The sequence below is a fragment of the Vicia villosa genome, linkage group LG1 (assembly GCF_029867415.1).
Source record: "Vicia villosa cultivar HV-30 ecotype Madison, WI linkage group LG1, Vvil1.0, whole genome shotgun sequence".
NCBI lineage: Eukaryota > Viridiplantae > Streptophyta > Magnoliopsida > Fabales > Fabaceae > Vicia > Vicia villosa.
In genome coordinates this window covers 72,797,262-72,823,426 of record NC_081180.1, presented here as the reverse complement: position 1 = coordinate 72,823,426, position 26,165 = coordinate 72,797,262, and the positions used below count along the sequence as shown (strand labels likewise).

The 26,165-nt window shown below is 32.2% G+C and overlaps 3 protein-coding genes across 3 annotated transcripts; all 3 read left to right on the top strand.

Moving 5' to 3' along the window:
* Positions 1-5,845: 5,845 nt before the first annotated feature.
* Positions 5,846-6,930, top strand: LOC131645643 (glutathione S-transferase T3-like). Its single transcript, XM_058915961.1, has 2 exons — positions 5,846-6,264; positions 6,378-6,930. Exons 1-2 carry the CDS (start codon positions 5,846-5,848, stop codon positions 6,928-6,930), a joined length of 972 nt encoding a protein of 323 aa, XP_058771944.1.
* Positions 6,931-7,244: 314 nt separating this feature from the next.
* On the top strand, positions 7,245-8,555 carry LOC131645627 (uncharacterized). The gene is made up of 2 exons (XM_058915960.1): positions 7,245-7,578; positions 7,660-8,555. The coding sequence occupies exons 1-2, from the start codon at positions 7,245-7,247 to the stop codon at positions 8,553-8,555; spliced, it is 1,230 nt and encodes a 409-aa protein (XP_058771943.1).
* Positions 8,556-15,912: 7,357 nt separating this feature from the next.
* Positions 15,913-19,736, top strand: LOC131641897 (probable calcium-binding protein CML21). The gene is made up of 5 exons (XM_058912193.1): positions 15,913-16,111; positions 16,875-17,121; positions 17,611-17,813; positions 18,342-18,516; positions 19,396-19,736. The coding sequence occupies exons 2-5, from the start codon at positions 16,923-16,925 to the stop codon at positions 19,491-19,493; spliced, it is 675 nt and encodes a 224-aa protein (XP_058768176.1). The 5' UTR covers positions 15,913-16,111; positions 16,875-16,922; the 3' UTR covers positions 19,494-19,736.
* Positions 19,737-26,165: the final 6,429 nt, after the last annotated feature.

Genomic DNA, 26,165 nt, shown 5'->3' with positions numbered 1-26,165 from the left:
TGTGGCTGGCAATTGTTCCCTTTTAATGGTAACAATCTTATATCACTATAATTTTTCTCAAAATGGTTCATTATATATTTGTGATAATGTTTGATCCCCGTTTTTTTGCAGGGCTGGATATTATAACACTTGCCCATGAACATTGACTGGGAAGAGGTGTCAGACTAAATTGAGGTCATGTCGCGTGCTAGTGTCTTCATCCTCCTCATAGGGAACCATCTGTCGGATCCTTACAAACACTATCTTGATCGCATGACTGGTGAGGACGTCTAATACGACTGCTACGCTGCTCACCGCGAGACGGTTCCGTGGGATGACTGCACTATATTATAGATGCTTGGCAGCCAGTTCGACCAGCACTGTTTGTTATCTTCCGGAGCGCGTCATGCGTAAGTTTGGGTACTGTCAAATGATACCTCGCGACCCTCTTGTCTCCGCTCGTATCTTGATGACCCGTCGGCAGATAGATGAGGTCTTTGGAGACTGGGAGCATCACATGGTTCTTGAAGAGGCTCCGACAACCATATCAGAGAGAGACTGGAGTTGTACCGATGGGTACATCACTTGGTACGGTGTCACACCCATACATGATCCCCACTGCACCGAGATCACCACCCAGACCAACCCATGAGGAGATCTTGTAGTCTCATCAGTCTCAATTGGACCACACTGACGATGTTCTTCCTTGCTATCGTGAGATACTTGACATGGCGCAGGCATGCATTGTCGCTGATTTCTTCCCTGAGGGGTCTGATCACAGACGTGTACTGTAACACCCCCAATTCTATACTAAACAAATAAGGCATATATTTGCGTAAATCAGAGTAAAGAAAGCATGCATCTCACGAGGGCGTTACACACATTTCAAAATAGAACAAACATTTTATCTTTAAACATGCAATGGTCATTTTCAAATAACACGGGAATTTAAAACAACATGCAAACCACAGCGGAATAATCATATCATTAAATAAATGGTAAAATAGGATGATTCCCATACATCATCCACCATGTTTCAACATCTTGGCTCAAGGCCACACATTAACCAAAATAACATATTCAAATACGAATACAATATGAGTAAACAAATATCTCATAACATCGAGTCATAAAAACATAAAACTCAACTCCCATGTGTTACATATGACCAGAGCACAAGTGACTACTTAGTCACGACACCCTACTAGAGATCTAAATCTCGACGCTAATCCTCCTTCGAAGCGTCATTATCCATGAAACCTGCACGTTACCAACAAAGGATAACATTCAAACAGAAGGGTGAGAATTCAACTTCTTATAGATAAACATAATATGGGAAATGTAAAACACAACAAGAATACATTTCAAGAGTTCATCACTCTTCACATAAACATGCATCATATGCCATTAATCAAGATTCACATATTCATGCCATACAACCTAGTCGTTCAATTCCACATATCATACATGATTGCTAAACAATGTACATAATCATATTTCACCAACATCTAGATTCCAAGGACATATAATTTCACATCTACATCACATATGTTCCAATCACATATATCACAATTATAACACAACAATCTTTCATATCAAATGAATCACCAAATTCACTTATCACATCTCATACACACATAACAATCACACAATTGCATACGTTCAAACATCACATAACACCAATGTGACTCAATGCGAGACATGTGACTCTATGCATGTGGTACCCAATATGAACCCAACGTTTCACCGCTTCCGATTCAATATCTAGAATCCAAGCCACGCTCCCGATCCAGACAAGATCAAAGCCAACACGCCTATTTCCTATTAAGGATCACGTCTGCTACGCCTGTTTCCATTCAAGGATCAACGTCTCTTACCATGTGAACCCAAGTTTCACCGCTTCCACCATAAAGCCGACCATGCTATGAATGTATGTACAATTACCAACAATTTATGCAATTAAGATTATCTCATCAATCTTAACTTACCGCATACCACAATAATCCAACTCCATGAATTATCCGCCAATTGTACACAACATTCACAACACAATTAACAATTACAACAAGGTATAACAAACATCATATATCCAGTTACAATCATCATGAATATATTCCCACACATCTTACCAATAGTTGTTATTCATCACATACCAAAACGTAACACACATAAAAGCATTTACATGTATTCAATCCACATCTCAATACATACACCTTTAAATGATCATTATATACAAGGAACATTCAAATAGTATATATATATTCATCCTAACATATCATAGATATCACATCACTTGACACATCTATGAATATTAGTCACAAGTCATTAATTCATCATGTACACATAAGTAAGTCACATGTTATCCATATATTAATATCAAAATTAAACCATTCAACATCAACCAAACCTACCCTATCACATAGATAATCTCATTAGCTTCCTAGCGCTTCGAACGGCGCATAAAACGGAGCTACGGATCAAAGGTTATGGCCTTTACAAGAATCTGCCAAAAATAGAATCTGCAGGTCGACGCAAAGAAAAGCATAGGTCGACGCATTGAACTCCTGCCACCCTCGGGTATGCGCATGCTGACCCAATAGGTCGACGCATTCATCAGAAAACCCAGATTTTTGCCTTTTAGGCTGCACAGGTCGACGCAAACCTCTGTGTAGGTCGACCTATGCTGCGTAAAACTTAGAAAATCACCATTTTCTTCCCCATTCCCCTCATACAACACCCATTAACCCAAACACAATCCATACATCAATTAAAAACAAAATTGGCACACATATGATGTTCATAATCATGTTTCTAACCATGGGTCATTCATACAACACTTTAAACATGAACAAATCATAAAATCTCATTGTTTTATCATAAACCCTAACATTTTCCAAAACTATGAGATGAAGAGATGAAAGATTACACAAACACACATTACCCAATCATATAGTCTATAAGAACTTGGATTCAAACCCTTACCTCTTGAATTTCTCCTTCTAACTTCAAGAAATCTACAATCCTCTTCTCTTCTCTCTTCTATTCTTTCTAGCCTCTTTCTCCAAAATGAATTTTTATGAGAACTAACCTAATTTCTTTCTTACTATCTTTCTCACATAAATGGGTTTAACCCACAATCTATTCTTTCTAACTAAATTAGGCCCATTAACTAATATCTCATAATATTACTAATAATTCAATTAATCCAATTAGCACAAATCTCAAATTAAATAATATCATACTAAATAATTGAATAACATGAATAATTAGTAAAACACCAAATAAAACTAATTAAATAAATAGCTAATAAAATCGGGATGTTACATGTACTGGATGGTAACATGGGGGTGACAGAGGGAACATTTTTATACCGTCGACACCATGCCAGGACCGGTGGGGCACTTGACGATAGATGCAGAGTAGTCAGCAGAGGACGTGGACGCAGAGGCGGGGCTAGAGGCATGGTAAAGGATGAGGATGTTATCCGACATACACAGTAGTGATGCATGTGATTTTATTGATATATGTATTTTTATTATATATTTGACATTATTTACATGATCTATACGATGTACTATTTTGTTATACTATATTCCATTGCCTTTAAATTGGACTACTTTGATGTACTATAATTTGATGTTCCATTTTTGTTAAAAATATTGGAGTTTTTGAATGAAATGCTTATGTAGGTGATTTAAAATATAGCAGAAAGTTTTGTTGGTACATCTTCAGAATATTCTGTTTTTAACACGTTCCTTAGATACATCTACAGAAGATTTATTGAACTGGAATATCTTGAATTTTCCCAACTTTCACTATGTTTTTAACGCTTCCGTAGATACACATACGGAAAAAAAATCAATTTTTATTTTAAAAAAAGGTGTTTCCGGATGTGTATCTACGGAATCATGAGGCATAATTGAAATTTCACCAGATGGCTAAGAGTATCAAGAGATGCATTAAGATATTTTCATATTTAAAGGTATTGCTTTTTATCTTTTCTTATATTCCTCTTCTAACAATTGCACAATTATAAAAATAATTTTATGTGAAGTGTTTTTTAGAAAAATGCAATAAATATTTAATTAATTTTGTTAATAAACTAAGTTAAAATATATACACTATTTATTTGCCTCCACAAAAGAATAAATTCTGAATCCGTCATTGAGACTAGCTCTTAATAATATTGAGGGAACTCTTGATAGTTAATCAAACTCTTAATAATTTGACGAGTCTTTAATATTATTAGACGAACTTTTGATAATTGGATGGACTTTTAATATTTTAGAAAGAGCTCTTGATAGTTAGGCGAGTCTTAGGCTAAACACAATTGGGCGAACTCTTGATAGTTGAACGTTGAGCTACCACAAAAATTATTTGTTTAAAAAAAGCTAAATCCCATAAGATATTTTTATTATAAAAATATGACTAAATTACCTCCGGGATCCTTTAAGTTTTTTAATTGTATCAAGTTAGTCCTTTATGTTTTAATTGTAACAAGTTGGTCCTTTTTCGCTACATGTTGGTTCTTTATGTTAACTAACGTCTGCACCGTTGATCTTTTTCTCAAAATCATTTCCAATAAAGCTGAAGTAAACATTAATGGTATTGATATGTCACGTAACATGGGTCAAAGGGCATCATTGGATCATATAATAAAATTTTCAGAATTTTTTAGTGCATAAAAGTATTTTTAAACTAATTAAAATGCACGCAAAAGAAGAAACTAAAGAAAAATAGTAAAACAGAAAATAAAATTCTCATAAAATTACACGAAGTGTAAAATAAGAAGAAATAATTTTAGAAATTTTTTCATAATTTTTTGACCAAAAACGGATTTAATATGAATTTTAGAAGTTAAAATAAAATTAATAGAACAAAATAAACTAGAAATAGGTCAACGGTGCATGCGTTAAGACTCACATGTAACAAAAAAAACATAAAGGACTGACTTGTTACAATTAAATAACTTAAAGGACCCTGGAGGTAATTTAGCCTAAAAATATTTAAAATCTCATTTCAATACACCTCTTAATTAACTATTTATCTTTTTGCAAATCGTATTCGCATTGGTTATGTTTTTTAAAGGGAATTTATAATAGAATTTAAAAATTATAAGTTGTGCAAAGAGGAATTAAAAACTTCAAACTCTAGTATTGTGAACTTTTTATTTTGACAGGTCGGCCGGTGGACGGTGGTGCGTCGAATTTGGATCCCCTAACTTTCAACTCTCTATCTTTCTCTAAGACCATCTCCAATGGTAGTTTTTTCTATTGAGTTCTCCACCTGTACCATTAATTTAATAATTAAATATTTAAAAAATTTGTCATGCCATAATAGAGTTGCGTTGCAATGCAACAACTAAAAGATTGTAGTACACAATCAAATCAAGTTATGAGGTAAAGTTGTGGGACTCATATCATATTTTTATTAAAGTTAAAATTAAATAAATTCTTTTAATATGATGTGGCTTAGTGGGTCCCATAAAGAACTCAAATGTAAGGCCATCTCCAACGGCTAATAGTTGCCGTTTCGTACGCCAGCTGGAAGCAAATGGTAAAATGAATGTTCCGCCACGCATGCCAACATTCAAATGCATTGCAACGGTAAGTTTAAATAAAATATTAATATAAGTTGGAAGCTGTGCTATGCAACGGCTCTTTTGCTTATTTTTTTTTTTTATTTTAATAATTTATTTGGTTATAAATAGAAGCAAATGTTAGTCAAATTTTATCACACAAATTTATTCCTTACTCCTAGTATTTTAAACTTTTCTCTCACAATTTCATCTTATTAGCCTTCAATTGATCATATATTTTATCAAATTTTTCATCTTCTTAGTTCAAATTATTATTGTTAAGGGCAAATGGACCCTAATCAATATAATTTTCAACAATCTATGTTCCATCTCATGCAAAATCAGCAAAATTCTAATCCGCAAAATTCTCAATTTCCCCCACCGCCAATAAACTCTACCGTATTTTTTCCGCCACCAAACAACCCAAATATTTATTTTAGACCACAGATAAATACTCATGGGGTGAATTTTTCTCTTCATGAACCCGAAACACCAAATGGGTTTATGTCTGAACGTCAAGTTCCACAATTTTCAACTCAAGTTGGTATTGAAAATACTACAATTGAAAAAGAACAAAGGCGTTCTGTTAAAAAAAAAAAACCTAGAGAGGTATTCACAAGGGAAGAGGATACACTTCTTATGCAATCATGGCTCAATGTTTCAAAGGATCCAATTGTGGGAGTTGATCAAAAAGTTGATAGCTTTTGGTTAAGAATCACCGATAATTATAACCAATATCGTGGGCAGTCACGAGAAAAGCTACAAGCCAATTAAAATCTCGATGACATCGAATAAATGGTTGTGTTCAAAAATTTGATAGGTGTTACAAACAAGCTGTTTATGGAAAAAAAAGTGGGGCATCAGAGAAAGATATCTTAATCAATGCGCATGCTTTTTATGAACAAGATGAAGGTGCACCATTCAATCTTGAGTATGCATGGCGGCTTTTAAATGATGAACCTAAATGGATGGGAGAATCCACCGAAAATTCTTCAAAGAGAACAAAGAATTCTGTTAGCGGTTCATACACGGCATCGCTAAATTCAGAGACACCTTCAAGTTATGAGTTAAACTCATCATCTCTAATGGAGCGTCCAATGGGACAAAAGGCGGCAAAACGAAAAGGTAAGGCAAAGGAAAATGCAAATGCAATTGAACCTCCTTCTAGTGTTATTTCCGATACAAGGAATAAAAGAATGGAAGTAATGGAAAATCTAGCACGACTTAAGGAGGAAGAAAACAAATTAGTCAAGGAAAAGATGGAGTTTGAAGCAATGCAATTCATAATGTCAGACACTTCTAAGATGAATGATAGTCAACGTGAATTTCATGAAAAACGTTGTAATAGCCTAAAAGAAAAATATGGATGGTAATAATATGCAATGTTCTAGTATTTATTATATTTAAATATTATGTAGTACTTGTTATGTATCAACGACTATTGTAATAAGACGCAGTGTTCTAGTATTTTTTAAATTTAAATATTATTCAAATTAGTCGTTATTCAAACTAGCCGTTATTCAAAGTAGTCGTTATTCAAACTAGCCGTTATTCAAACTAGTTGTTATTCAAACTAGCCTTATATATACTCTCATTCTTTTCACACTCTTCTATCATTTTTCTATCACACTTCTATCATCATTCTCTCACTCTTCTATCATTTTTCTATCACCATTCTCTCACTTCAATGGATTCAAACAAGTCAAACAACCTCAACAAACTTTTTTGGGAGGTGATTGAAGAAGAACTTATGGACAACACAGATGAAGAACTATTGTTGTCAATGCTCGAGAAGGAACGTCAATCTAGAAATTCATCAAGGCGAAAAAGAAGATCAGTGATAGATCGGAATCGTGAAGAAGGGCATATACGATTATTCAACAACTACTTCTCAGAAAATCCAGTATACACGGATGCCCAATTCCGTAGAAGGTTCAGAATGCATAGGCATTTGTTTCTTCGAATTGTAGAAACCCTTAGAAATTATGATGAATATTTTCAAATGAGGGTCGATGCAACTGGTAAAATGGGTCTTTCACCATTGCAGAAGTGCACTTCAGCTATTCGTATGTTGGCATATTGATCTTCCGCTGACATTGTAGACGAATATGTTCGAATTGGTGAAAGCACTGCAATTGAGTGCTTAGAGAGATTTGTAAGGGGCGTGAATGAGGTATTTGGGGCTGAGTATTTGAGAAGGCCTAATAGCAATGATGTTGAGCATCTTTTACAAATGAGGGAGTCATGTGGATTTCCAGACATGCTAGGTTCCATTTATTGTATGCATTGGGAATGGAAGAATTGTCCTGTTGCATGGAAAGGACAATTTTGTCGAGGTGATCATGGTAAACCCACGATCATGCTTGAAGCAGTGGCATCACAAGACTTATGGATTTGGCATGCATTTTTTGGTATTGCAGGTTCAAACAATGACATTAATGTGCTAAACCAATCTAATGTGTTTAACGATATTTTGGAAGGACGTGCTGCTACTGTGCAATATACAATCAATGGGAATCCATATAATATGGGGTATTATTTAGCGGATGGTATATATCCTGAATGGGCTACATTTGTCAAGACCATTTCAATGCCACAAGGAGAAGAGAGAAAACTATTTGCACAACACCAAGAATCAGCTAGAAAGGATGTGGAACGTGCATTTGGAGTGCTTCAATCTCGATTTGCAATAGTACGTGGTCCAGCGCGTGCTTGGCACATGGAAACCCTCAAGCATACCATATATGCTTGCATCATATTGCACAACATGATTGTCGAAGACGAACGACACACATATGGAGGTGATTTTGATTACTGTTACGATAATGCAGGTAACAACAACTCAACGACTGAAACATTTAGCGGTCCTCACCCGAATCTTGCAACAAGACTACAAAGAAGAGCAACTCTTCATGAAAAACAAGTTCATCGCCAACTTCAAGGAGATCTAGTCGAGCATATTTGGGAATGTTTTGGACATGAGGACGATGAAAATTAAATTTGAGTAATTATGTTATGTAATTTATTTGTGTTGTTTTTAATTATATTTTTATTGTTTTTAATTATATGTCATGCATTTGAGATTAATTTAAATTATAATTTTAAATTTTATGTTTAATTTTATTTATTTTATATTAATTAAAATTTAAATAATTTAAATTATTATTTTAAATCAAATAAAATTTAGTATGAATAAAATATTATTATACAAAGTAAAATTGTGGGACTCAATATGAGTTCTTTAGAATTATACCATTCGAGTGAAAATTGAAGTGAGTTGCTTCAAGATGATGTGGACTAATGGGTCCCACAAAGAACCAAATAATGGGTTGCACCATTGGAGATGCTCTAAGTTGCACTATTGGAGATGCTCTAACTTTCTTTCTATCTCTCTCATGATTTATTTTCTCTCACATATTTTTTCTCTCTAAAATAAACATCATTTCTCTTTTTTTTTTTTTTTTTTGAAAAAAAGATACTTTATTACTTCAAAAAAAACAATAAGTACAAGCGATCCTTCAGCGGATCCAGCCTCTATTTGAAATCCTCAATTACTAACAAAAAGAAAACTATAACCTAATATCCCTCTAACATTAGGATAGAGATATATTTCCTCAGTTTGTTTATATTCCACCCTCTGTATACTAGTGTATCTATAATTCTTTTCCCAACTATTTTGGTATCAACATTCTCACCAAAGCTTTTGTTATTCCGAATCCTCCAAAGTTCATATATAGTTTCAGATGCCGCCATTTTGAGAATAGCGGCCCTAGCGCTTTTTCCCTTTGTCTGCTGTATAATCCACGTAATTTCCTCGTGCCATGCTTTCGGGATATGGTGAATCTGCACCCATCCTAGGACCTCCTTCCAGATATCATTCATAACTTCACATTCAAAGAATAAATGCCTCATTGTTTCCTCACTTGAACAGAAACAACATTTAGTGTTGTCGATCATGCCAAATCTATATAATCGGTCTTTCGTTGCCAACCTCTCATGACACGCAAGCCATAGAATGAAATTGGCTCGGGGTCTAGCATTATTCCCACACAGTAGATTTCGCCACTCTACCTTCTGCCCTTTATCTTGAAATAGCTTGTAAATGTTGCCCATATTGAATTTAGATTTAGTCATGATTTCATCTATTTTTCCCATCTCTTTGTTATCATCTCTTTGTTTAAGTACGACCTTCATAATCCACGAATCAGTAATTTTACTTTGAATCTCCAGTAGGCTGTTATTTTTAACATAGTATGCTTGTATCCACCTTACCCAAAGTGAGTCTTCTTTACCACTCAAATTCCAAAGCAGTTTCACTATGGTTGTAGTATTCCATACTTCAATATCTCTAACATTCAGACCACCATGACAGATTGGTTTACAAATCTATTTCCAAGCTATAGGTGACTTACGACCCCCCTCAAAACCGCCTGTCCAAAGAAAGATACGACAAATTGTATCAATTTTCTGTAGAACACCCTTGGGGAAAGGGAAACAGGTCATCCAATAGTTGGTTATCGCGAACGTAACACTTTTGATAAGCTGTAATCTCCCGGCATAAGTTAGGAGACGAGATGTCCAATGCTTTATCTTATAGACAATTTTGTCTATCAAGGGAGAACATCATTTCTCTTTCTTATTCATTTTTTAGCCTAAAGTCACTCTACATTTCCCTTCCTAAAGATAGAGGATCCTTTATCTGTGGTACGTCAAGTTAGTCACATTTGTCAAAGCTATACCGTTCTCTATGCATTAAAAAATCTCTAGTCAAGCAGTCAAAAAAGAAATAAAAATCTAGAAAAATAATAAATATTTTTGTATACTTTAATAAAAAATTCGGATGCACTGCATGGATCCACTTATCATTCTTCCACTCATCTAGATTTTTTCCTTTATTTTTTAAATTTTAATAAGCATCTACTTTTTTTTTTTTTTTTTTGGCTTTATACCACCGGTTTATTCCGGTTCGGGGGCGAGTTCTGGCATCAAGTGGTTCCATCCCCCTCCCGATCGCAGTTGCGGGGGATCGAACCGTGGTTCTCCCTACCAAGTCCAGCGCCAATCACCACTGGGCCAACTAACGATTGGTATATTAATAAGCATCTACTTTTAATATAATAAAGTACATGACATATGAAATTCTTTTAATATCCCTATATTCACCAATTTGAAAGTGATATTCGGGGACATAGCGGTAATTGTATCTCCTTTAATACTTTCATTAATGAGTAGATTTTTTAATCAAAAAAACGTATTGAGTACCGTGTAACATATTTATTACTTACATATTTAATCAAAAAAACGTATTGAGTACCGTGTAACGTGTAGTAGCATTTTCAGTTAATATTCCAATGTTTTGATTCCTTACTTTTGCACGCATACTGTCTTGGAAATACACCAAAAACGCATTGGAAATACACTAAAAACCTTTGGATTCAAACTTCAAACTTTATTTGCCCCTTCTATTTATTTCTATCCTCATTCACAGTTTCTTTCAATTTCCTCTATTGCAAAAGGTTCCATAAGTAAAATACATCAAAGCTCTACACCTCTACTGTGAAACATAACTGAAACGTACAACCTCATTAAACTTGCAAAACAATTCAACAGCAAGCATCACAAAAACTCATCACTGACAGAAGCAACAACATAAACCGCAAGAAGAACAAAGATGGAGCTTATGAAAGAAGAGAAGATTTTGACACCTACCTAATACTTTCGAGCTCCGCCGAAATCGAAAATCAATGGACTAGCTTTGGGTCATAAATTTTCATGTCGTTTCATTATATTATTTTCTCATTACTAATATATGTGATATCTTCCAGTGACTAATAACCCCATAACTATTGTGTAAAATTGCATACCATTGTCATTTAATTTAGCTTTAGAACTATAGGGTTTTTGAGGAAATTTTGAAATTAAATGATGATAGTCTAATGTTTGAGAATTTGGTTTGTGGATTCATGGTGAGGACAAAGAAACGAGTGGGACAGTATTCACAATTTTCAAATCGATTGAGTTTTTATGGTGAGAGAAATCAACAATGGTGGGAATAGGTGGTGAGAGTGAAGGAGACGATGAAGTGGTATGAGAGAGAACAATCTGAGGTTACAAAATATCCCACGTTTTCTCTCTCTTCCCTTATTTATTTATTTATTTATTTTTAATTATTAAAATTGTTGTATAAAAACTTAATGGTTAATGATTAATACTCAAATACATGTATACTATTATAAATAGGAATTCAATTACAAATAAAAATATACCATGTGAACCAATAAATTATATGTAAAATAAACAAGCCTACAGTATAAAATATTTTAACTTTTAATAATTATAATATATGTATTTTGACAAAGATAGTTTATTTATTTTTAAATATAACATTTGTTATTGCATAAAAAAATCAGATAATTTATAATAAATTCATTATTTGTTTTCTAATAAATCTATTTATTGATTACTGTAATAAATCTATTTAATGATTACTGTGATAAATCTGTACATTAGTATTTAATAATTTAATAATTTATATATGTTAAAATTATACACAATAATATACCAATTTATTTTTGAAAGATCAAACAAAATAATTAAAATTACCAACCATTTTTTTAGAAAAATATATGATTTTTAAAAAAAATCTTACTCTTTATTATAAAATAACGCTCTTATTTGTAAAAAAAACTAAGAGAAATAATTATTTAATAAATATTTTTTTTAATTATAAGTAATGAAAAATATATTATTTTATAATGTATCTTTCAAAAATTAATATGATTTACATTTTTAAATAATATATTATTTTATAAATCTCTCATTCCATAATATATTTGAATGTTAGTATATATTTAGATGTCAGTATATTATCTTTATGAAGTATAATATAATAATATAATAAAATATAATAATTAGAAGGATATTTGAATGTTAGTTTACTATCCTTATGAAATATAATATAATAATATAATATAATAATTAGAAGGAGTATTTCATACCTGTTACATTTATGATTGGTTGGGATTTGCTTTACACGCATCCTGTTTCTTAACTTTTTCAAAATGGTCAAACTTGCCTATTCTAATAAATGACATATTATAATAAATTAATATTTCAAATCCTAATATTCTATATATATTTTTTTAATAATGATAATAAATTGTGTTTTTGAAATTTTGATAGCTATAGTACTATAATATAATAATTAGAAGGAATATTTTATACTATCACATTTATGATTAAGATTTAATTTACACGCATGAATATTTCATACTGTCCCATTTATGATTGGGATTTAGTTTACACGCATGCTATTTTTTAACTTTTCAAAACGGTTGCATATTCCAATAAATGGCCTATTCCAATAAATGACATATTCCAATAAATTAATATTTCAAATCTAATATTCTATATATTAATTTGATTTATACCTTTTATTATCAGGTATTAACAAGGAATTGATAACACGTTCTTTGCATTATAGGAGGTATTGATAACACGTTTTTATATCTTCAAAAATTAATTTGATTTAATTTTAAATAATATATTAAGTTATAAGGAAAATAGAGAAATTCATTCTATATTTTTGCATATGTAAATTCATAGTATATGAATTTTATATTCATATGATATTTTTACAATTTACTTATCACATTCCATTTTTCAAACCTGTTTTTCCACCATATATTTAATTCTAATAGCAATTACCAAATATTTCATACTGTCACATTTATGATTGGAATTTAGTTTACACGCATCTGTTTTTAAACTTTTCAAAACGGTCAAACTTGTATATTCCAATAAATGGCCTATTCCAATAAATTAATATTCCAAATCTAATATTCTATATATTAACTTGATTTATACCTTTTATTATCAAGGTATTAATAAGGAATTGATAACACGTTCTTTGCATCCTAAGAGGTATTGATAACACGTTTTTATATCTTCAAAAATTAATTTGATTTAATTTTAAATAATATATTATTTTAGACTAATATATATTTTTAGATTAATTTATTCTTTAAATTTATCTATAACTATTAATCTATGTGATACATGGATAATAATTAACAATAATATCTATTTAAATTTTTAATACAAAGTTATAAATCTTCTTTAATAATGGATCATTTGACTTTTATTTATTTATTTACCTGGATCCTTATTTTTATAAAAGGAAAAATATTGTTTATATTATTTAGATTTAATTTTTTAACTAATATGTAATTGAGTCAAGTGACAATAATAACGATATGTCATCAATATTGATGGCATATCATTATTATTGTCACTTTACATTTAGGGTGTGTTTGGTTCAAATGAGAGGGAGGGGAGGGGAGAGATTTTAATGGAGGGGGAGAAGGGGAGGTGAGGGGAGGTGATGAGATTTTTTTAATCAGATGAGTGTTTGGTTCAAACGAGGGGATAGGAGGGGAAGAGAGGGATTTTAAGTAAAAATATGTTTGGTTCAAGAGGGGAGGGGAGGGGAGGGGTTTTATTAATAATTTACACTTTTATCCCTATTATCTTATATAAGTGATACAATATGATATTCAAATGTGAAAAATCTATATATATTTTTTGTTAGTAAAATTTCTAATATTGAGTGACTAAAAAGTTATAATTTACTACATAATGTTAAAAAATTGAGTTCACTTAATTCGAATAAAATATTCAAAAATAAATTAAACAATATGTTGATAACAACTTTGAAATCGTAATGAATTATTTAACACATAAAATACATAAAATAATTTATTATTAAATATAAATGGTTTAAATATTTTAATAAAATAAATTAATTAATTAAAATGAAAATTTTAAAATTTGATATAAAAGAAAATATGATAGGACACATAACAAAATTAGAAAAAAAAACATAAATAAACATAAAAGAGTTATAAAAAAATCAAAAAAGTGAAATGATTATGATTTATATTAAGGACAAAAATTTCAAAATAATTTGAAGGTGGAGAATAATTATAATAAATTGATAGAAGCAATCGATACAAATCACACAGAAGAGAGCAATAATACAAAAGAAAATGAATAATTTTAAAATATTAAAATAAAACTCAGGATATTATAGTAATTATAATAGTTTTTAAAATATTAAAGTTGAGATTCCCTCCCCTCCCCTCCAAATCTTTCCGATTTGGAGGAACGCAAAAAGTGTGTTTTGGAGGGATTTTGCTCCCCTCCCCTTCCCTCTCACCCCCTCATAAAATTTGAACCAAACACATTTAGTTAAAAATATTCTCTCCCCTCCCCTTCCCTCCCCTCCCCTCCCCTTCCCTCCCCTCCATCTACTCCGAACCAAACACACCCTTAACATGAGACAGTTATGATAGTTGAATACATAATTTCTTATAAAAACAAAAATTTGACGGGCCGAAACTACTTATAAAATTACATTTAACTTGAGACAATTATGACTGGTGAATACATAATTTGTTATAAGAACAAAAATTTGTTATTCTTTTTGTATTTTATATACATTTTTAACCATCACTATATTATATTAATTTACTACTTATAACGATATTATACGAACTGTGCGAACGCACAGGTAAATGATTTCTTAATTATTTTCTTTATTTTTCTACTAAAATATACATTTTTCGACGGGACAAAGCTACTTAATTTGTATATATTTTATTTATATTTTTAACCATTACTATATTATTTATTTTCTTTATTTTTTATATGTTGATATTAAGCCATAACTGATATTTTTGAAAAAATAAATCTATTAAATATATCAAAAAATTTATTTAAAATAAGTGAAAAAGATTTCAAATGCTTATAATAAGATAGGGGTATGAGTGACAACAACAAAATTGGACAACAAATTTGGTACATGTTACCGAATCAAATAAATATAATCTCATATATTATATTTATTTTATTATTTATAACATTGTGCAATCCGTGCGAACGAACGGGTAGATGACTACTCAGGATAGATTTGTAATGATATTGTATGATGTGTGTGAACACAAAGGCATATGATTACTTAATTATATATATTTCTAACTAAATTAAATTAATATTTATATGACAATTATAATTTCAAATGTTTTTTCTTTTTAATTTGCGTATCTTTTATATATATTTATTAACCATCGTTATATATATATATATATATTTATTATTTATATCGACTTTACGTGACCCGTGCGAACGCACGGGTCCTTTACTAGTTATCTTTGAAACATATGCCAAATATCAAAATCTTAAATTTTTGAAGAATATTTCTTTTTACAAACAAATTAATAAAATTACGATAAGATCCTTATTTTTACAAAACAAAGATGCGCACAGATAGAGAATAAGAAGAATAGGTGGTGGGAGCAGCGCAAAATAGGGTTAGAGAAACACAAAGGCCCAAACTTAGTTAAACAAAACATACATTCTTTCCCATTCTTCTTTTCATCTTTCTTCAAAAACCAAAACGCCACCACCACCTTCTAATAACTATGCTATCTTCAACACCCTCAAATCACTTTTGAGTTTCGATCTTCACTCATCATCCAAACACCTTTTAACTTGGTATGCTTTCTACTCTTTTTTCTTCATTTCATATTTATCTTAATATTTATTTCTACTCTTTCAATTTTCATTTTCGTCTAACTTTCCAGCTTAATTCTCTTGATTCATGCTCAACGGCTTTTGCATGCTTTTTTTCTTTCAATCCTTGTTCTAATCTTTCAGGAAATCACATTCACCACGACGAATATGCCTTAGATTCTACTTGAAACTGTGATGTAAAGCTTTTGAGGCTAAACGTGTTTTTTTTAATGTGAAATTGACGGTTTAAATCAGATTTGCGAGAATTTATCCCAACATAAATCACTTTTATCGAGAATTAATTCACTCAGAATCAATTTTTTTCACCACAGAACTAAACACGCTAGCTAGGTTAATTGAAATAAGCATTTAAAAGCTTCAACAAAATCATGGTAGCACTATTTACTATTTGTGACTATTGAATGAATTGTCTCAAACTGCATGAGCGAAGCGCCGAAGCTGATGTTTGATGATGATCTCCATTTTTTTTTCTTTACATTATTATAACAAACGACATTTGAACTTCACACTAAGATCTTTGGTCTTGTTAATCACTTTTGCAGACTAACTTTTGTCTAATTGAATATCATTGACAAAAACAAATAATTTTAAAGCATATAGATAGTGACATCGAGTGAAAACTCATTTTTACTTTTTGTTCAAACTATTTGTAACTTAGGCAATTAGGTTTTCCCATATCTTTGTGTAACAGCGAGATGTTATGAAATTACGTGTTGCTTGTTAGGTACGAGGGATAGCATTTCTGAGGAGAACTTTGATTGATTGATCGATAATGGGAGGTGCATTAGGAAAGGGTGACTCGCCCAAAAAGTCTTGGGTACCAGAAACTAAGCTTGAGGCTAAAATGGTCGAAGCAATGCAGCGCAGGGAATGTCATGGATGTACCACGAGATCATTCAATACTATAATACTAAAATTTCCAAAAATTGACGAGAGCTTCAGAAAATGCAGAGCCATATTTGAGCAGTTTGGTAGGTTTCCACTTCAAATTTATGCTCTTGTTAAGTTCGTATTTTATGTTGATATATCTTCTAACAAAAGCCTGATATTAGGGTGGTTGGGTAGCTTATAGTTTGAGCTAAGGGTTAAAGGAGTTGAAAGACCGAGGCTCAAACTCCGGTGACGGAAAAAAATACTAACATAGAAACTAATAACTAACATTTGCTTATCCAAAAAAGAAAAAGTTAGTTGAGTTTATAGAATCCTTTTATTATGACTAGATCATGAAACACTAGTGAATCATATAATCGAAGTTGCATTATATATATTAGAATTCAGTTTGATTTTATTTCATTATGAAGTTAATAAGAAGTGTGTTTTTATGTGATTGTAACTGCAAATATCAAGCTCATTCAAAAGCTTTAGCAGTGGCACAAATGTCATTAATATGTTTGTCACCGACTCATACATGGCCAAATTGACATATATAATTGCTAACAGACGTTTGTTTTTTGCCACAGATGAAGATTCTAACGGGGCAATAGATCAAGAAGAGTTGAAGAAATGTTTCAGTAAGCTGGAAATTTCTTTTTCTGAGGAAGATATCAACGATCTTTTTAAAGCATGTGACTTTAATGATGATTTGGGAATGAAGTTCAATGAGTTTATTGTACTTCTTTGCCTTGTCTACCTTTTCAAAGATGACCCTAAGGCACTTCATGCTGTATCCTAACACATTAGCTGCATCATTTTAATTTCATTATCATACACAATACAAGTAGGGATTCTTAAAAATTCAAATTTTGAAAATGAATTAGTAACACCTGCTCTTTGGAAAAAAACATATCATGTCTTGTGTGTTTTGATCTCTGGTTGAATTATTTGGGGGATATTATACATTTAACACCGGCCTTTTGTGTTTTATTTCGAAAACTATTTGTTTAATTTCAGTTGATGTTTGGACTTCATGAGCATTGCAATGTTATTAGCTCTATGTAGTTTTTCTGTTATGGCCTTGCTTTTCTAGTCACGCTTTTCTTTAGGATAGCATAGAATTTTGAAGTTATAATTTTGTCATGCAATGAAAATGATTAGAACATGTTAGGTTACGAACATTGAACTTTGAAGTAATGCAATGTAGTAGGCAGGAAAACATATCTCATCCATGTCTTCCTGTTTTCATTGATAGTTTATAAGTCATGAGTTTCCATGTTTTGTTACCATTTCAAATTGTTCTCCGTGACTTGTTTAGAAATCACGAATTGGCATGCCGAATCTGGAGGCCACTTTTGAGACATTGGTTGATACATTTGTATTCTTAGACAAGAATAGGGACGGATATGTCAGCAAAAATGAAATGGTCCAAGCTATAAATGAAACTACATCTGGGGAACGTTCTTCTGGAAGAATAGCCATGAAAAGATTTGGTTAGTTGTCTCTTCCTCTCTGTGTTTAAATACACATGCATATGCATTCAAGTTGCACACATACTCATCTTAGGAGCATGCATTATATGCTAATATTTTGAAACCTGCCTTAACATGTTTTCCCAAGAAAAATGTGTACCTCTAATTTGATGAAAAAAAAAAGAGATTAAAATGAAGAACATCTATTACGTTTTTTTATAACATTAGCAGCAGAACATTTAAGGAACTCAGAACATGGCAGGGTGAGTATCGTCTGTAATCTCATATTGCAGAGGTTGTCAAATTACCTGTTATTTTCTTCTGTTTCCAACCATATTAGCATTTACCATGCTCATGCCGGAAACATAGAACTATCATTTATAAGGTCTATAATTGTTGGAATTTATGACTTTATTACGGTCCACCCCTAGTCGCCTAAATTGCGGCATTTGACTTGCCTTTGCAGCCTCCAACACCTTCATTGTGTTGGGTTTAAAAGGGTGAATTTAGTCCCACATTGCCTAGAGATATTGCACGTGTTTATAAGTGGGGGCAACTCTCACCCTACAAGCCGGTTTTGTAGGATGAGTTAGACTCAACCCAAATTTTAAGATGGTATCAGAGGCTATCCTAGATCACTTGTTGGGCTTCCCGCATCGTCCACACTTTGGTCTCATTGAGTTATATAAGGGTTGGGTTAAGCCTAATCAAAATTGTAAGATTTTTATTTATTTAGTTTAAAACAGAAACAACGAACCTTCACTCCGCGTGCATCCTTAAATCTTCATTGCAACTACTTCTAATATAGTAACAACTCAAAAGCAATCTTGTCTCTTATTGTTTCTTCCTGAGTTTATATCTGTTCATTAACAGTTATTTTATTTATTTACGAAAATGCAGAAGAAATGGACTGGGATAAAAATGGAATGGTGAACTTCAAGGAGTTTCTTTTTGCATTTACACGGTGGGTTGGAATTGATGAAGGTGAGGATGAGTAAAATGCATAGGCCTGAATCTTGTCATCTGAATTGTCTTTGGCTCTATCTTTTGCTAATAGTCTGTAGATTTGTGCTTCAGCCAAAACAAAAAAAAGCTTTTCCAGTTTTCACTTGTAATAAAGGACAAGTTGCTTCATTTTGAATTTTATTTCAATGAAATTATAATTGGTGATGTAAATACTAAATAGTAAGTGCTAAATTGAAGATACAGTCAAACATTAAATGTTAAATGCTATCTTGTAATTGTATTGGCTTCTTTATTGTTCTCTTTTCTCTTTATAAGTTCCCATTTTTTATATTTGTTGAACTATAAATATATTATATGACAATTTATTAATAATATACTATAAGTTCCCATTTTCCGGCAATTTATTTTCCCAATTTTATGCCTTTTCACAAATCCTAGTTGAAATTCCAAAAATGTCTATAGATGTCTAGACACACTCATTTTCTATTATATTTAATTTAATTTCGGAGATGTATCTTCGAATTTATGTCATATGTATATTCAAAAATAGCTCTGATATTTCAAATAAAAAATAGAAGCATGGATAATATGAATATCATTAGTTAATCGAAAATTTATAATTGATAATCATAAGAACTTGACATTAAATTAAAACATTCAACATTACACATCGTTACAAACATGTAGTTCTGGACGTTGCAATATGTTGATAATATTTTCGACGAATTTTGCAATCTTTGCATCCACTTCAATCAGATCCTTTGTTTCATATTGGCGAAAAATACTCCGCATAACCTCTAAATTTGCATCTGTCTTCAGTACAAAGTTGGTGAACTGTATCTTCTTATCGCTGTCAAACAAGGGTGAATGATACTCGAGCTTGACAACTCATCGATTTTTTGGATATCGTTGGAGCATATTCAGTTTGGATTTCAAGTCAATGCAAGTTATGTCCTCGCAGACCCTAAACTGAAGTGACGACATCTCAACATTGAAATACACAAATGCAAGGTGGGGGATATGTACTCATTTTCGGTTATTTGGTGTTTTGTAGAAAAAATGGGATGAGAGATACCCTATTTATACAAGACTTGAATCACTTTGGACCTTAGAAACATTATCATGTCATCAAAGCATTTTTCGGAGATGTATATATGAATAAACCACATTATTTTACAAAAAAAAGATTTATTCGGATATGCACATCCGAAAAATTCCTTGGTATTTTTTTTTTAAATTAAAATGAGGTTTATTTGGATATGCATATCCAGAATCAACACTGAACGGTCGGATAATCAGGTTTTCAAAGAACGACTCGCGTCAGGAATGTCCTTTGAAGAATAAAATGTACAAAATAATATTAATTGTGTGATACAGCATGTTGTTTTTTTTATTTTGTGTGTAAATATATCAATATCATATTCACTTATATTTATAATCTAGAGAATTTACTAACGAATTTGTAACCCATGAGAGTAACGAAACTCCCTCTATTATGAACCTTTTTAATCAAATCATATAAAAAAGTCACTGTACAAAGATTCGGAGGATTTAACATGCCACTCCTAAAATTATACATGGCACCGTTCCATTTTTTTATTTCAGAAATGCCCCTAATGATACACAAACAATTTTCGGATGAAATTTTCGGTAGACTCTTTTGAAATTTCTGGTACCCCCCTGCTAAATTTATGGAATCACGTAAATTTCAAATTTACGTGATACCAGAAATTTCAATTATACTGAAATTTTCGGTAGTATCATTTTTAGGGTTTTTTTTCTTATAAACGGTCTGGATTTTGCCGACACTTTTGAAGGGCTACGATTGCATCGACAAATTATATGGCCTAGGATGCTCTGCCATGTGTATAAATAGGGGCATGTGGTATTGAGAAATACATCTTCTGAAAATGTCTATTTCTGAATTTCTGATTGGTGTGAAAGTGTATTTCAATGGAAGCAACCCTGCAGTGGAATTCAAAATTTCATATGGTAGCCTGGTACCTTTGAGCATCCACATGCTCAAGGTATTTGTCCTTGAGCCAAGACACCCGAAGATGAAAACCACAGTTATACGAGAACTCCTCATACACCTTCTTCTGAGCTACCTTTAAGTCGTCCATAACCAAGCGCAGCGCCGCCGCTTGGTTAATGTAAGGAGGTGCGAAGAAGGTACCAGCAATGGAGATGTGGAGGAGGGAATCTACATCATTCAGTGTCATCGTCATCTCCCCGAATATAAGGTGAAAGGATGATGTCTCTGGGTGCCACCTCTCAACAAAAGCAGTCATTAGATAGGCATCCATCATGGTAAGGGAGCACTGAGAAGACTCCAGCAAGTGAAAGTCTCCAATAATACGACTAACCGCCCCAGGCATAGGATCCCTCAGGAAGCCCTTCAGCTTCGACCCATGTGAAGCGATCTTCATCACTCCTCGCTCTTGTAATAGGCAAAATTAAAATATTATACATAAACTATCGTACAATAGCATAAAGTAAAATATTAATCATTACATAGTTACAAATATATATTTACCCCCCCTGCCATATCCGATGAGCGATATGGTCAACATATCTCGTGAGCACGAACACGTCTCTAGGTCCTCCAGGAAACCCTTCATCAATGTGCACTGAAGGCTCAGTAGACGCTTTGGCACTTGTGTCTGTATAGGTCGGAGATACCTTGTCTACAACCTCAGTAACAACAACCTCCTCAGGCTAAAGCTCCACAACCTGCCTGGGTGTAGGCTCCACAGTCTGCTCAACTACCGGCTCAACAACCTGCGCAGATATCGACTCCACTACAGGCTCCTCAACAGCACGCTCGATCAATATAACAGGAGGTTTTACCTCTTAGGTAGATGCATGTCTTTGACGATGTGGTGGGCGGAACTGCGTCGCCTGCGCCGCCTGCTCCGCCAACCGTTTCCAGTGAGAACCAGTCGTAGGATGGCGTCTAGCTCTAAGCTCTGAAGCATGTGCCTCCTCAGCTCTAGCACGAGCCTATACTCTATCAACTGCCCTGCTGACAACTACAGCGTCTCTGCCTCTGGTCCTTACTGAAACAAATTAAAAAAAAGGAAAAAAATTAGAAAAAGTACAAAATACCGAAAATTTTGAATTTTTCGGTATTTTTCAAAAAAATTATAACTACCATAAATTTCAAAATTCCCTGAAATTTTGAAATTTCCGGTTTGAATATACCGGAAATTTTATAAAAATACCAGAAATCTTACTATTAGTCATCAAATTTCCGGTATTGGCTCAAAATTTTTGGTATCGCCTGTGAATTTGAAAAATGCGATATGTCACGTAAATTTGAAAATGTTTTAGAAATTTCACATGTTGGACATTTTGGTCTTTTCATTGTATTTGGGGGGTGGCCATGTTTAATTGGGGGGTGGCATGTTAAATCGTCAAGGATTTGTTAGCTCTACGTGACAAAGAATATATATAAATAAGATGCCATAGTTAGTATGAAAAAGAGTTGTATCATCCTTCCTTTTTAGAAACTTATTTTCAAACAAAAAATTGTTCATATTATCTTAGGATGATCTTTAACGGTCTTCCATCATGATGATCTACATGATTTTCTTCAATTAGAGTTTGATCTTGAAATTTATCTTATCTTGATCGTGTTCTACTTCTTGATATTTATCTTCATCTTCATGAGTTGTCTTTTCCGTAGTTCTTACGTAATCAACAACCTCTATTTCTATCTACTAGAGTTAGTTCAACAAAGGTAAAATGTATGAGTTCTTCTATAGTCGTGGTCTTTTCAAAAAGTAGTTTTAAAAGAGGTTTTAATGCATGGTTTTTAAAGACCTCGCATATAGAAGACAATACTCTATTACATTTGTCACACAACTTACTTAATCCTAAAATATTTCAATAACATGTTTAGGGATATTTCCAGATGTTCTTGAACTAACAATTTTAACTTTGTTGCTATAAGAATATCCTTCTTCTTTTGTATGAGGAAAATAAGAAAACATGTTTATTTCTTCAATCATATGGCTTACAGAGTCACTGTTGATATCATCTTTAGAATTCAAGTTATTAAGCATATTTGCACCACATTTGGACATTTTGAGCTTTGGAGCCCAATTCTTTTTGAGTACTTTGATGTTATGCAAGGGAGTATATTTTGACTTGCTTTCATGACTTTTCTTTATAAAACAAAATATATCAATATGACAATTTTTATTACAATAATTGAATTTGTAGGTTTTGCATTTAAATGTTTGTTGAGCATTGCAAATATTTCTAAGGATATTACTATTGTTCTTAGGTTCATAACCCATACCAACCTTATTGTAAGACGCCCTTTGGTTACTTAACAAAAGATTCAAGTTGTCTTTATTTAGTGAATTTATCAAGTTTATCTTGAAGATCTTCAACGTTATTTTCCAAAATTGCACATTGAACACACTTAATAGATTCATCTAAGACTTTGTGAAAAGAGGAGAAGTTTTGAATCATATTATCTTGTCTCTCTTTAAGACTTTCTATTTTTTCCAATGGGTTTTTATTTTTCATTAGAGGAGAGAAATAATGTCAATGTAGGTAGAGACAGTTTATTCTAATACACTCGTTTCTTTGGTTAGATTTTTATAGATACAAAACATGTCCGGACAAGAAAAGTAAGAGGTTACCTCATATTCTTCATGATTTTCCATGAGACACATGTTTGCTTCTTCCTTATCAAAGGATTCCACATCATCGTCATCCCAAGATATGGAGGCTCTTTTAACCTTTTTTTTTTGTTTCTTGAATCTTCTCTTGTTCTGATTTCTTTCCATGGTTTTGAGAGCAATTTGGTCTTATGTGCCCTTCTTTTTTGCATCGTGGCATGTGAGAATGAAAGATGATATTTTTTCATTTCTCCTGGAAACTTGAAATTTGTTTTTCATGCCTCAGGAAATCTTTGAATTTTTGAAACACGGGTTTCGTGTATTTATTAATTCCACTTTGACAATCTTCATCTTTTGATTTCATATATTTGATATTAGTAGCTTTTAATGCAATACTTTTCCTATTTTACTTGTCACCTTCTTCATCATCAGTAAGTCTTTTCAACTACATCTCATATTCTCGCAATTTACTAAAAAGAGTATACACGTCCATGTTTGCTAAATTCCTATATTCACTTATCGCAATGAATTTAGGTTTCTAGTTTCAATTTAAGGATCTAAGAATTTTCACAACCAAATCCTCATTTGAGTTCTCATATAATTTACGACGTGAGTAAATTGTGTTTACATTTGATTAATGTTTTCTTCAGGTTTCATTGTAAAAAGTTCATACTCATGGGTTAATATGCTCAAACTTGCCCTCTTTACCTTAATAGTTCATTCACGGGTAATTTAGAGGATGTCCAACATTTCTTTTGCAGTCTCACAATGAGAAACTCACAAAAATTCATCAAGACCAATAGCGACAATGATGATGATTTTTGCCTTCAAACTATACTACATATTTTCCCTATCATCTTTGGTCCAATTAATCTCAGTGTTTTACTACAACACCATTAATTTCGTGCGTAAGAACAAATGAATATTCTTTCTCAGCCTTTCAAATAGCTAGGCCCATCTCTTTGATGAATAACTTCATCTTCTCTTTCCATAAACTATACCCTTCTCCTTTAAAGGATGAGAATTAATTTAGTGAATATCTTGAAGTTATTTGTTGTCTCATGGGACGATTAGTCTTTAACAAGAGTTAAACAAGTGACTCCAAACACAGGAGAAAGGGGTGAATTATGGTATTAAAATTTGTGATTAATTTAAAATTTTGTATACTTAAAACAACAATTTGTGTTAATATTGAGATAACAAAAAGAAAAAAATAGTGAAAAGATATAAAACTAGAAAATAGATGACAAAATATAAAGAGATATGGTTAGAGAGGTGACACCAAGATTTATAGAAGTTTAGCCGAATTTTATCTTAGACAACTCTCTAAGAGATCTTCTTGGGTGTGTTAATAATGACTTGAGTATTTTCAAGTTATGCCTATAAACATTTGTTACAAACAAATCAAGAAATTTTACGCTGACTTATCCTCCCAACTAAACTAGAGCTTTTTCATGGGCTGAGCTCACAAACCAAGTAAAATTTTTAGCGGCTAATTTCAATAACCAAACCGAACTTTTAATGGGATGAGTTTTTGAAATAAACAAAGATTTTCACTAGTTTATCTCTAGAATCAAACAGAGAACATTCAAGAGAGTCATATTCTTGAATCAAATAGACAAGCACAACACCAATATACAACTTTCCTCACAATTAGTTTTCACTCATAAGATACTAAAACAACTTTTGATGAAAGAAAGTTATTAAAGAGAAAGTAGGCGAGTAATAAGACTAAGATAGAAAAAATTTGGATCTTGGATGTTTTCAAACGACGAGAGGTCTCCTTTATGTTGGAGAAAATGTGGCTTAAAAAGGAAACATTCCATGATTCGTTTTAGTGTGAATCGATCATTACAAGAGGATAATCGATTATTCAAACTACAAATGAAAGATTATGATATCTAGCCTTTGCAAATCATTAAGAGACTGGTCTAATCGATTATAGTCGTTACAAAATGAAATAATCGATTATTCACATAGGTCTAATTGATTATCCAATTGTAAATAACTCCTAATTGACCAGGTAGTTCCTTAATCAACTAGTCAGGCCTTGAAAAAAGTTTTTGGGTG